Source organism: Tachypleus tridentatus, chromosome 5 (genome assembly GCF_004210375.1).
Source record: "Tachypleus tridentatus isolate NWPU-2018 chromosome 5, ASM421037v1, whole genome shotgun sequence".
In the NCBI taxonomy this organism is placed as follows: domain Eukaryota; kingdom Metazoa; phylum Arthropoda; class Merostomata; order Xiphosura; family Limulidae; genus Tachypleus; species Tachypleus tridentatus.
Window position 1 is genome coordinate 39077862 of NC_134829.1, and position 13087 is coordinate 39090948.

The 13087-nt window shown below is 35.0% G+C and overlaps 1 protein-coding gene across 4 annotated transcripts in view; it reads right to left on the minus strand.

The window, feature by feature from the left end:
• LOC143250269 (protein CBFA2T3-like) overlaps positions 1–13087 on the minus strand; it is a 47794-nt gene that overhangs the window by 14000 nt on the left and 20707 nt on the right. For 2 of the 4 annotated variants that reach the window (XM_076500732.1, XM_076500734.1), the window contains exon 2: positions 1138–1251. In XM_076500732.1, the coding sequence (XP_076356847.1) occupies positions 1138–1251 (114 nt within the window). Of the gene's footprint in view, positions 1–353; positions 525–1137; positions 1252–11006; positions 11675–13087 lie in introns of those variants that run through there. The other 2 variants (XM_076500733.1, XM_076500735.1) reach the window with 2 other exon arrangements.

The following is a 13087-nucleotide window of genomic DNA, read 5'->3' on the forward strand; positions in this document are numbered from 1 at the left end:
TATTGATAACTAATGTTATCACAGTTTTACTCTACTGACAACACAAAAAGTATGGACGAAATCTACGATGAATTTAATAATAATAATAATACCGTTTTAATAACATTCTTATTGTAAATCTTTGTGTTTCACACTATTTAAAACCTGAAACTGGTTGGACAGTTTGTTTTATATATATCTATAAAAATAAGTATCACAGTTTCGATGGTAATTTCAAAATATGCTTGGTCAATAAGATATTTTTCTTGCTACTCACCGAAAAAGTGTATTCTGATTTTTTAAAAACAAATCTTCATTGAGAAATAAACTAAGCTAAGAACAAAACAATACTGTAGAGTTCTTCATCATTGTACCTGACAGACGCCGGACTGCTTTATTTGTGAAATAAGTTTTCGTATAGCAAATTCCCTTCAGGCTAGCTGCTGAGTCCACGGAGGGGAATCGAACCTCTGATTTTAGCGTTGTAAATCCGTAGACTTACCGCTCTGCCAACGGGAAAGTGCCTTAATCAATTGACGTTCACACTAAATAATGAAAAAAATTTTTATGAAAATAATTTGTTTGTTTGTAATTTCGCGCAAAGCTACACGAGGTCAATCTGCGCTAGCCGTCCCTAATTTAGCAGTGTAAGAGTAGAGGGAAGGCAGCTGGTCATTACCACCAACCGCCAACTCTTGGGCTATCCTTTTACACACCAATAGTGGGATTGACCGTCATATAATAACGCCCTCAAGGCTGAGAGAGGCGAGCATGTTTGATGTGACAGGGATTGGAACCCGCGACCCTCGGATTAGGAGTCGAACGCCTTAACCACTTGGCCATGCCGGTGCCTTTTAGTGTTATTACTTTTTTAGCAATTTGTTTTTGGCAAGTAACGTGTCTCAAATGCAGATAGTCAGCGAAACAGAATAAATTCTTTTAACTTTTTCTCGTATTGATTGCAATTAATTTTAATGTTCGATATATACAAATGTAATTATTTCTGCGGTACCTTAACGTCTACAACACAATTATAGATCTTTCATTTTCGAAAGGTGGCGTAGCTGGAAAATGAAAACAAAGTTCACTAATTCATCTTATGTATAGCTTTAAAAAAAAAACAGTTCTCTTCATGTAGTAACAAGCGTTTTCTCTTACCTTGTATTGTTTGCAGTTTGTGATTCAACATTTGTACGCAATGCTTGCCATTAGACCTCACTTGCTTTCCGTTGCGATCTCTGGAGTCGAGCATTTTTTCACAGTTAGATGTATCTGTTAAAAGAAAAACAATCAATATGTGTTTATTAAAATACTTGTATATAATTACTAAATATTATACAAATACATGTGAATAGAAACTATTAAAACATTTATTTTCGTTAAAATCCAAAAGTTAACATTTACACTATTTTTCTAAAAACTAACAAAAGACTAAAACTACATATTAGATGTAAATAAGATTAGTGTCAGGTTTTTATAGGGCCTGATTCTTTGCAGTAAGTGTATGTGAATTGTTAGCTATTAAGTTCAACAATAAGCGGACAACACACAATCCACTTGCTCTAAAATAATATATATTCAAAACAAATCAAATATATGTACAAAAGAAAAAAAATCGTTACACTATTGGTTATTACAGTTGTATCTAGAGCTTTAACTAATTGTCATATTTTTGGCAAAGTCCACACAGATGGGTTCAATTGCTTTAGAACGCCCGTTGAAGAAAAACAATTATTCTTCTATATCTATGTTATTACAATACAAATTGTGAAACTCATTTTAGAAATTCCTCATTACTTTCAATATCACTAAACTGCTCATTAATTTCACTTTCACTAAGTTGCTTACTATATATATATACAGGCGAACAAGTTAATGAAGTAAGCCTAAAGCTTTCCACAAACTGCGAGACATTATGATATAGCAAGGTTCGAGTGATGCGAAGTCAACTCACAACAATTGAACTACATAACAAATTATTCGTAAACAAAAATTCCAGATTTGTCACTAATGATTTCTAACTATATGAGTCATAACTCTTGTAATAAATTTAAATAAAACAGTCATACGTACCTACCTAACAGCCAGACAAGTGCTGTATACAGTACAGATTTAGCTGTGTAAATAATTACATTTTAATTAAATTGAATAGTAAAACAATAAGGAAGGACTGCGTTAAAAACAGCAAATCCAAACCTCTGACTAGTTATATAATGTGTTATTTTAACTCAAAAAGTTTGTTTTTGAATTTCGCGCAAAGCTACCTGAGAGCTATCTGCGATAGCCGTCCCTAATTTAGCAGTGTAAGACTAGAGCGAAGGCAGCTAGTCATCACCACTCACCGCCAACTCTTGGGCTACTCTTTTTACCAACGAATAGTGTGATTGACCGTCACATTATAACGCCTCCACGGCTGGAAGGGTAAGCATGATTGGTGGGAGCGGGATTCGAACCCGCGACCCTCGGATTACCAGTCGAACGCCTTAAAACGCTTGGCCATGCCGGGCCAACTCAAAAAGACGAATAAACAAAAACAAATTATATATATATATATTAAATGTCTTAATCAAATATTCTCTAATGCTACATGTACCAAAGAGCATAATAATCAAAGAGACACAATCTAACTTTATTTTGTCTACATTAAATTACGCCGAATATTTTGATAATTGATCTCCTTCAGAAACAATGTTTCACTCCAGCAAATAAATAATATAAAATTATATATTCAGATATCTAACACCGTCCTCTACGTTCCGACACTCAGTTACACAACCCCTTTCAAACTTCAGCTTCCGGTCAGTTACCTCTTTCTTCCTTTGTGAACCTGACGATGACCGAAGAAGGTCGAAACGTTGTTCGCTCCTCTACGTACAAAATTTTCTCAACCCAAACGAGCCGTTTTTTACATAAATATTTTTCTCTACAAGTGGGTTTTCTCGACATCACTGATTATTTTCATTCCAGCAGTTAAGAATAGATAGTAATTGAACTTAAGAGAGAAGGATGAGAACAGGAGTGACTAATAGTAAGAAGACTCCTTATTCATCCTCCCGACATTATTCTTACATAAAACCAAAACTTGTTCTTCGTCTGATCCTCAATTAGCATAGGGCACATAATTTTAAGACGTAGGTCAGCAGTAAGGTTATGGACTTACAAAGGTAATGCGATTCCCAGCAGCGAAGAAAGTGCAGCTACTCTCACTGTTTCAGCTTTGCAGTAAGAAAACAACAATAATTTACTACAAATGTGAAAAGAAATCATTGATACTTAAGAGCTTTGCTCAATGTTAATTCCAGTAAAGACATCGTGACTCAAACCTTAAACCCTTTGATATGAAAATGGGAACCCTAATAAATAAAATGTTCTCGAATCGATAAAGGAATTTAAAAAAAAAATGTAATTATTCTGCGCATGTGTTTTTATTTTTTGTGCGCATGTGATATGTTTTTATTTTTTGAGACTTTTCTGGTACCTGGATGTTTATCACGAAAATATCATAAAATAAACAAAGGAAATCCTGTAGGTTCACTAAGTTTTATACCTAAATAGAGACTATTATGATTTTCCATTATATGAATTTTATCAGCAAAATTACTTAAATTTGCCGTTTCACTTTAAGGTTTACTATTTAATAAATCACGAACTACATATGTCCTTCAAATTTGATACGTATTTAAGATCCTATATAAAAGAAATTTCAATTATCTTTATTACCTTATTAATAAGAATTTCCTAAATCTTTTATTAACTCTTAAACTTCATCTGGATAAAGACCCTAAGTTGTTCCCACATTGTAAGCCTTGTCAGGGTTAATGACCCAAAGTAACCTAAATCGTTTCTATATAAATATTGTCACACAAAAATATTTGAAATCTCATGAACTGCGTTACTTACACAGCTTTCACCCTTTGTTTTCTAAAAATTTACTTACAGCCCAATATAACAAAAAATGTTTTAATAACATTTAGCTTTAAACCTCTTCCTGTCACACTAAGCTGGAGAATAATTAACAATAATGTGAAATATTATTAGTTAACTAAACAACTAATAAAATCTCAATATGCATTATTAGATAATGAAATATAAGCATATGGTATTTTTTGTTCGTCAACTGGTATTATGGTAAAAAAACCTCTTATTTAAGTTTCTATGCGGTCTTGCAAGCCAGTTAAATATATAACATATTTTAACATTATTAACACTCCTACGAAAAGTGGGGCCTAATAGGCCCCAGAGCAACTTGAAAGGTTATTAATATTAGGCTAATAATTTTGTATTTAAATGAAATTGCCATTTAAATCCATTAATGAATGGATTAACGAGATTCCCACTGTCCCTATCTACTATCTAGCGAAACCACAGCCAGGGGAACGGGCTTGGAGAAATCAGGACTAGAAACGTCTTTTCGTAGGAGTGTTAAGCACGGTAGAATTTAGTGCGTATGGATGGGTCTGGGCGGAAAAAAATGATTGCTACGTTCATTCTGTTTCTCTATAATACTTACAAATAAGTGCTGAATTTGAATTATACCCGTATTTAAGCACCTAACTGCCATTATCGTGTCTTGTGAATATTCAAATATCGATGACAAGTGTCGCTAAAGTGGAAAACTTGGAACTTATTATGGAGACAAAGTGTTCATCTTTCGTTTTTCTTCACCCATGTTAGTAAAAAAAAATTAGTGAAGTTTTTATTTTTTTGAATTTCTCGCAAAATTACACGAGTGCTATCTGCGCTAGCCGTCCCTAATTGAGCAGTGTAAGACTAGAGGAAAGGCAGTTAGTCATCACCACCCACTGCCAACTCTTGGGCTACTCTTTTCCAACGAATAGTGGGTTTGACCGTCACTTTATAACGCACCCATGGCTAGTGAAGTTTTAGCAAGGGTTTTGTGCAGTAGAAAATCGTTTTAAGAGTATTTGAGAACCTAACTGCCATTATCGAGTATAAAAGTAAGTTTAATCTGCTCTTCTACCATATGCAAGTTTATGAAACACTATTACTCAGCAGTGAGTCAAGTTTACACATATATATTACTTCCGTGTTGCATAAATAACAGTTTCATTTCTGGTCGCTAGATGGCATCATAAATTATTCTTTGTGTGTGTGTGTGTGTGTGTTTTTCTTACAGCAAAACCACATCAGGCTATCTGGTAAGCCCACCGAGGGAACTCGAATCCCTAATTTTAGCCTTGTAAATCCGTAGACTTACCGCTGTACTAACAGGAGGCTGTTCTTATATAATACTGTTTCTGACTTCATTGCACAAACATGATATTGACCAAAACAATTTCAGTAAAAATAATGAAATAAATAAAGATAAAAAATAATGAAATAAATAAAGATAAAAAACAATCAAAATTAATAATTATTCAGGGTATCAAAGAGATGAAGTATTTATACAACTGACAAATATGTTTAAATTTGATTGATGTCTAAATGTGAAAACACTAGTTTTTTTTAATTATCAAAAAATACATTATATGGTGATCAAATTTTCGATGTGGCCGATCCTGGAAGTTATGTTTCTGAGTGCGTCGTATCATACTTCATGACACTAGATCTGTTTGCATGGCCTCCCTACTAATCAACAGGACCCTAGAGTGTAGTGAAGTTAATTGTATGAACATTCTGTGAGTTGGATAAAGTTCGAAGACATGGATTCTGTAATATCTTATTAATATTGGCTCCGAAGTACTTGTACCATCCTAGGAGAAAAATTACAGCTTCACTGGCCTCCAGTATGATCGAAAATTGGATAAACTGTTATGATATTAACGATGTATATATATATATATATATATATATATATATATATATATTAGCACTGAACTATGAAAATAAAACAAATGTTGACTTGTCAATATACTTCAAGTAAATTGTTTAAGGAAAAGAGAGAGAACGCGTAATAAATGTATTGGAAAAATAAAGTATGATATAAGGATGGCAATACTGTGGAAACAAGGTGGAGATGAATACATTAAACCATACAAAAATCCTTCCATAAGTAGTAGCCAGTACTGAGTCAGTCTTACAAGCTGATGATTATTACTCATTTTAAGACTGAATAGCACTATTTAGTTTAAATGATCTTGTACGAATCTGAATTCATGCAGCTGACGAGAATCATACATTTAGTTTCGATACAAGTTATCATTGAAAGATTTCTGGATGGTTTTCTGTATTCATCCTTACTTTGTTTCTCTACTTCTTGGCATTGCTGTCTCTAAAGCATACTTTATTTTTTTGTTTTGTTTTGTTTTTTAATTTCGCGCAAAATTACTCGAGGACTATCTGCGCTAACCGTCCCTAATTTAGCAGTGTAAGACTAGAAGAAAGGCAGCTAGTCTTCACCACCCACCACCAACTCTTGGGCTACTCTTTTAGCCCCCACGACTGAAAGGGAGAGCGTATTTGATGCGACAGGGATTCAATCCCGCGACCCTCAGATTATGAGTCGAACGCCATAACCCACCTAGCCATGCCGGGTCACTTCATTTTCTAAACTTTTTTAATCACTGTTAAATTTAAAATTATAAAGACTATCAACATCAGCCATAAAAATACGTGTAGTATTTGTTTATAACCATTTTCTTTTACTTGTAAAGTGACAGCATTCTGCCAAAATGATTTTTACTAAGAAAATTACATCTTTTCCTTTTTGAATATATATGTATTTCAGTATAAGTGCTCTAAAAATAGCCGGAGACTTTATACCACCGTAGTAGCTACATAACTACTGCAGTTGTGACAGCAATAGTACTATGACAATTGCAACAGGAAAAAAACTGCCATAGTTATTACAACAGATGAACTACAACGTCTGTAGCACCAAAAAAGTTACTACAGCTGTAACAGCTAAATATAATGCCCTTTGTTAGATAACACTCAAAGTTGTAACTAATCCTTCCGGGTTCGTGATACCCTTTAAATAGCAGACACAAAACGACACACGTAAAAGTCTCGTGTTATAACATTGACACTCCCTTTGGGTTTTCCAGATAACAAGCAGGATATCCTATTAAATGCACTACTTTTTGTGTGTGATGTGTTTGATTTAACACATTCAAAGAGCTGTACTTAGTATTGGAAATAAGCAGCTAGATTACTTTATATGTAGAAAAGATCAATCAGTCTAGACACAATGGCCGAAAAGCTAACAATCGATTATATTATCCAAGTTGTGCTTTTGCATGTAAATTATGTAGAAACTCAGAAGGAGGCAGCTGCAAGAATCTTCAATTTGGTTTCAAGCTGTCAGACTACCACTACCAACAGACTATTACTATATTACTGCGTGACAAACACAGGAGTGGGCGTCCATAAAGAGCTTCTGGTTCTGATGTTTCAGTACTTACCGTGAAGACAGTGAGTCCAAAAAAGTTTGTTGTATAAAAAAAAGAGAAATGATGAATCATTTGTTCATCAGGTATCTAAGCCACATGTTTTGTGCTTTAACTAAATGTATCTTGTCTTAGCCACGAACTTATGTGATTAGTTTCTTTGTCACAAAACGAAATACAGATAATTCATCATCCTTGTCTTGTTGCTATTAAGAATTTATTTCTGATCACATGATTCAACATATAGTTTGTTGAACATGAAACTGTGATTTCAGTGAAAAATGTTCCCTTCCATATTGATAAATTATCTAAGTTATGATAAGTAGTTAACGGTTTCATAAAAGAAAAACACACAGAAAATAAATCATACCAAAAGTATAAACCTAGAGACATAATTCAAACTAGCATATTTCTGATAGTGAAAATTATTGTACGTACGTCATTACATTTTGCCTTAGATGTTTGGTAAATATTGCAAGCCAACTTACAAACATTGTATTAAAGTCATACAGAACTTCCAAGAGTTTAATTTTCTATTTAATCTTTGGAACTTGTGTGGTTGTTTGCTATTAAGTACAAAGTCATACACAATAAGCCATTAGTAAAGTTCCCCCCTTTGGGTATCGAATGCCGATATTTAGAGCAAAAGCCCTCATACATATCATTCAGCCACTGAGGGACAATTGGTGGAACACCCTCCAAGATTCTAACGGACTTTCCTTTTTAAATATCCTGTTTGTTTGGTGGTTGTTTTTTTTAATATCGCGCAAAGCTACTCGACGACTATCTGCGCTAGCCGTCCCTAATTTTACAGTGTAAGACTAGAGGGAAGACAGCTAGTCATCACCATCCACCGCCAACTCTTGGGCTACTCTTTTACCAACGAATAATGGGATTGACTGTCACATTATAATGCCCCCGCGGCTGAAAGGGCGAGCATGTTTGGCGCGACGGGGATTCGAACCCGCGACCTTCAGATTACGAGTCGAGTGTCGTAACCACCTGGCCATGCCGGGTCCCCATATAACCTGTTAAACGACTTTCTTTTGGAGTTGATTGTTTGTTTGCTCTGTGGAAAATCTTAATAAGTTTTAAAGCTTCTTGTTTCTTTTCAGACAACTTCAAGAGTTACGCATACAACTTAATCTTCAACGATATCCTATAACAGATAATTACCACAAATTATTACAGCAGCATCAGAAATAATTTCAGAATATTAGTGGACTCGTTCCATTTTGCATAACACAAGTCATGTTTTACTGCTTAAGTACATGTACTTTCAGTACATGTCACGTTTTCAACCATCTACTATTACTGCAATTCTTACACTTTATACCCAGCTTGGATTTTTATTTTAAAGTGTTTATGTAAAAGCTTATTAGATAACGTTTATATTGTAATGAAAACAAACTTCCATTAGAAAAGAATACTCCCTAAGATTGGATATTCAGAGGTTGATATGCGTATAAATTAATAATGACTGAGGAGGGTCCTTTTCACACTCGTTCATCACGTAGGAATCGAAGTGGTACAAAACAGTCTATTAGTCCGCTTGAGAAATGAAACAAATAAAACGCACTTTCTTGAAGAATGGTTATATTTATTTAAACAATGGACAGCCTGTGAGATCCTATCCAAAGTTACCATTTCTAATAACAGCTTTAAATAGATAAGTAATCGGACTACCTTAATTCGTAAAAATAAATGCTTTAGTGAGTCTAATTTATACTTACGTGAAACGAAACAAGTTAAACGAAAGTGACGTTTAATGCTGGTTGTAACACAAGTACCTATGTATCGAGCAAACAGTTTATATAAAAGAAACAAAATACAAATATAAGTATTCAGTCGCCTTCCACGATATTGATACAAGTTAAGACACACCCAAATTAAAACCTGCACGCCTAAAGGCGTTTACACTGGTTTGTTTACTGTCAAGCACAGAACTACATACGAATAGATGTATACTCTGCCTACTGCAGGTATTCAAAACATGATTTGTAGCTTTATAGGCCGTGAAACCTACAACCGAGCCACCAGGTAGCGGTACTAATTTTCAGATCTATATGAAATTATTTACGCTGATAATCCCGGCATGGCCAGGTGGGTTAAGGTGTTCGACTCGTAATCCGAGGGTCGCGGGTTGGAATCCCGGTCGCACCAAATATGTTCGTCCTTTCAGCCGTGGGGGCGTTATAATGTGACGGTCAATCCCACTATTCGTTGATAAAAGAGTAGCTCAAGAGTTGGTGGTGGGTGGTAATGACTAGCTGCCTTCCCTCTAGTCTTACACTGCTAAATTAAGGACGGCTAGCGCAGATAGTCCTCGTATATCTTTGCGCGAAATTCAAAAAATTACAAAATAACAAATAACAAATTTACGCTGATTCATTCACACACGGTTTTCACTCGGGTTCATACAGTGACATAAAGTCTTTACACAGGCTATTTACACAAGTTTTCTGCTGTGCAAATAATAAGGTATTTATACTGGTTCACACCCCACCTATATAAAGTTTTACACTGATTCACCTGCACGTTATGACATATACACTGTTCACATACCCATAAAATGATTCACATTTATAATATCTTCCCACGTAACACGAAGTTCATGATCTCTCTGGGTGTGATTGCTAGACAAAGCATCTTTCGTTTAAATTATGAGATGACATTTCATTTCGGCCCGGCATGGCCAGGTGGTTAAGGCGCTAGATTCGTAACACGAGGGTGGCGAGTTTGAATCCCCGTCGCAGAATTATTCGATAGCGCTCGAGTTTAGGGTGTTTTTGTTTTTTTAAATCCATTGCCTTTGTTTTTGTGTGTGATTCCGCGTGCTACGTCTTTTATCAGAATTTCGCATTGTTGTATTGAACAACAAAATATAATCAAACAAAAAAACAGGTAAATCACAATATTAGGAATGAGAGATATTTTGTGCACAGGCATTTCGTGAATAACCAGTTGTTACTGTTTGAACCAACAGCGACCATCTGAAAATACAGATAACGCTATGTAACAAAATTTTTACTTTTTCTTGCTCCTGGTCAGAAAGTGTTATTTCCCAATTGCTTAAGCCCAAAGTAAATGGAAAAAAAAAAAAAAAACTATTTTTCTTTTCAAACTTTGCTTTTGTGACCTGGGAGCGTATAACGAAAACATGATGGGAGACTGTATTTGGGGGCTGATACGTGAAAGTGATTTACATTACAGTCGGAAATCTCGAAAAACTACTTACTTCTAAACATTTTTGTATAACTTTAGTATAAATACATGTAAATCTTGATTCATATGTTGTTTTATTCAGACCTTATGTAAATGAAAATGTGCAAATTTGCCCGTTTTTACATAGAAAATAGGTTAATTTCTAAATTTCATTATCCAGGTCACAAAAGCAAAGTTTGAAGGGAATAATGGCCATTTTCTGTACTTTTACAACATAAGGCAATTGAGAAATAACACATACTATCCAGGAACAAAATTTGTGTTACATCGTGTAATTTAAAAGTATTTTACAATCAATCCTATAGAAACCTGAAGCTAATGATCTTTTTGTTGAAATTTCGTGTTCACCCTTTCATAGCCCACAGCGAATAAAAAAGAATAAACAACAGTTTGGGATCATTAGTATGTATCTGATGTTTCTTACACTTGGTTAACAAACTTTATCAAACTCACAATAAACGTATTCATCTTGTAGCAACAGTGGCGTGTGTAGGAACATCTTTCATCCAACGTAAAGTGCCCTCCTGTGGACCGAGTGGCTCTCGTTGTACCTTGGTGTTGTTCTATACGAACTAGAACGTGTGTGTGAATGTGGAAAGAGTTTAAAGTTGGTAGCAGGAAGTACGGCAGTACCCCGTGACCCTGGTACCCAGGCACGAGGACTCACTACAGTCTGTAGAGATAACATTTTTTCCCGAGGGAAAGCGGGAGTAGACAAAGAATGCTGGATCAGGACTGGATTAGGCCTAACTAATTGCACGTTATGTTTAAAATTGGGAACTCCAAGGCTGATTCCAGCGCGTGCAACAATTGGAGGTATTCTTGGCTCTTAACCACAGTTAGTTCGTTTACGGTGTAGCCGTCAAGGTAATGAATCAACGATAAATGGCCTTGACTAATGTTAGACAAATTAACAACCGTGTAAAGTACTGTTTTTCTGGTGTTCCGTCTTCCAAACAGTTTTCAATCTACCGCCATTTCTCTTCATTTCTCGACAAATTGATTTGAAAATATCTAGACTGATGACTTGGTTCAACACACTTATATAAATGTTTTCTTTTTTATTTAGGTTTAAAAAAAAGATTTATGGGGTCAAATATCAAACAACTTAAAAATGTATATTGTGGGTCTTGTGCGGTCATGTTTACAGCAATCAAGGTAAACATTTTCACAGCTATACATTTTGAAATGTCCAACACATTGACATAAACGAAATTAGATTTTATTTTGAGTCTTTTTTAAGGGGCGGTGGTTCAAATTCATGCTTCTTGGGATTTTGGTCAATTACTTGGTCATATTTTGACCATTTTACATGAAAGTTAGTGCAAAAAATATCTGTATACAGGTCTCACACTTTGATAACCAAATATGGTGGAATTTTCCTTCTTTTTTTTTTTGTAATTATAGACGACCAAAATACCACAAAGTTAATAAATTTATGATTTCTGAAAATTACTCCACCAGTATTTTTGTCAAGTTACGTAGGATTTGGTACAAAGATACATTTTTTACAGGTCCCATAATATACATATAGAAATGTCCATTTTTGGTTATCCGAGAAGGGTAAAAATAAAATCACAATATTGGGGAATTTGTTCAATTACTTCGGCTTATTTCGACATATTTACATGGAATTTGATATAAAAAATATTCTGTAGGTTACACACGCTGACAAAAAAAAAAAAGTTGAGCTTCTCAGTTTTCCTGTGTTTTTCAAGATATTTCTGGTGTCAAAATTTACCATGTCGGGATTGCGGAGACATGTTGTATGCGGGCGAGAATGTTGGACTCTTTAGCTCCGGGCCCGGCATGGCCAAGCGTGTTAAGGCGTGCGACTCGTAATCTGAGGGTCGCGGGTTCGCATCCCAGTCGCGCCAAACATGCTCGCCCTTTCAGCCGTAGGGGCGTTATAATTTACGGTCAATCCCACTATTCGTTGGTAAAGAGTAGCCCAAGAGTTGGCGGTGGGTGGTGATGACTAGTTGCTTTCCGTGTACCTTACACTGCTACATTAGGGACTGCTAGCGCATATATCCCTAGTGTAGCTTTACGCGAAAATCAAAACAAACCAAAACCCTTAACGAGTTCCTGTCTCAATGTTTCTTTGTTTGCTTTCAGTTGACTAAAGATAGTTAACTTTCGTTGGAACCACTAAAAAAAATCACAATAGTTTTAGTTTAAAACTCGCATCGCTTGAATATATTTCATTGCTTTAAACTAGTTAGTTTTAGCGGTGACTACAACGCCATCTACAATACAATCCGCCAGAGTAAGGATCAGATAGATACCTATAGCAACAGTATTGGTTTCATTTTATGTTGAGTGACTAATCCGATACTACTGTTGTTATTTCCAGAAGATACGTTTTACTTAATAGAAAATAAAAAGAATTTTTTTTTTTAAATAAGACTTTTAAGTTGTCCACACTTAACTTATGCTGGATGGAAGGTCTCGAGTCGTAAGAATACTATAATATGATTAAGTTTAGATTCCCTGATAACATTTATATTTACTGACAAGATAGAATGAGTAAG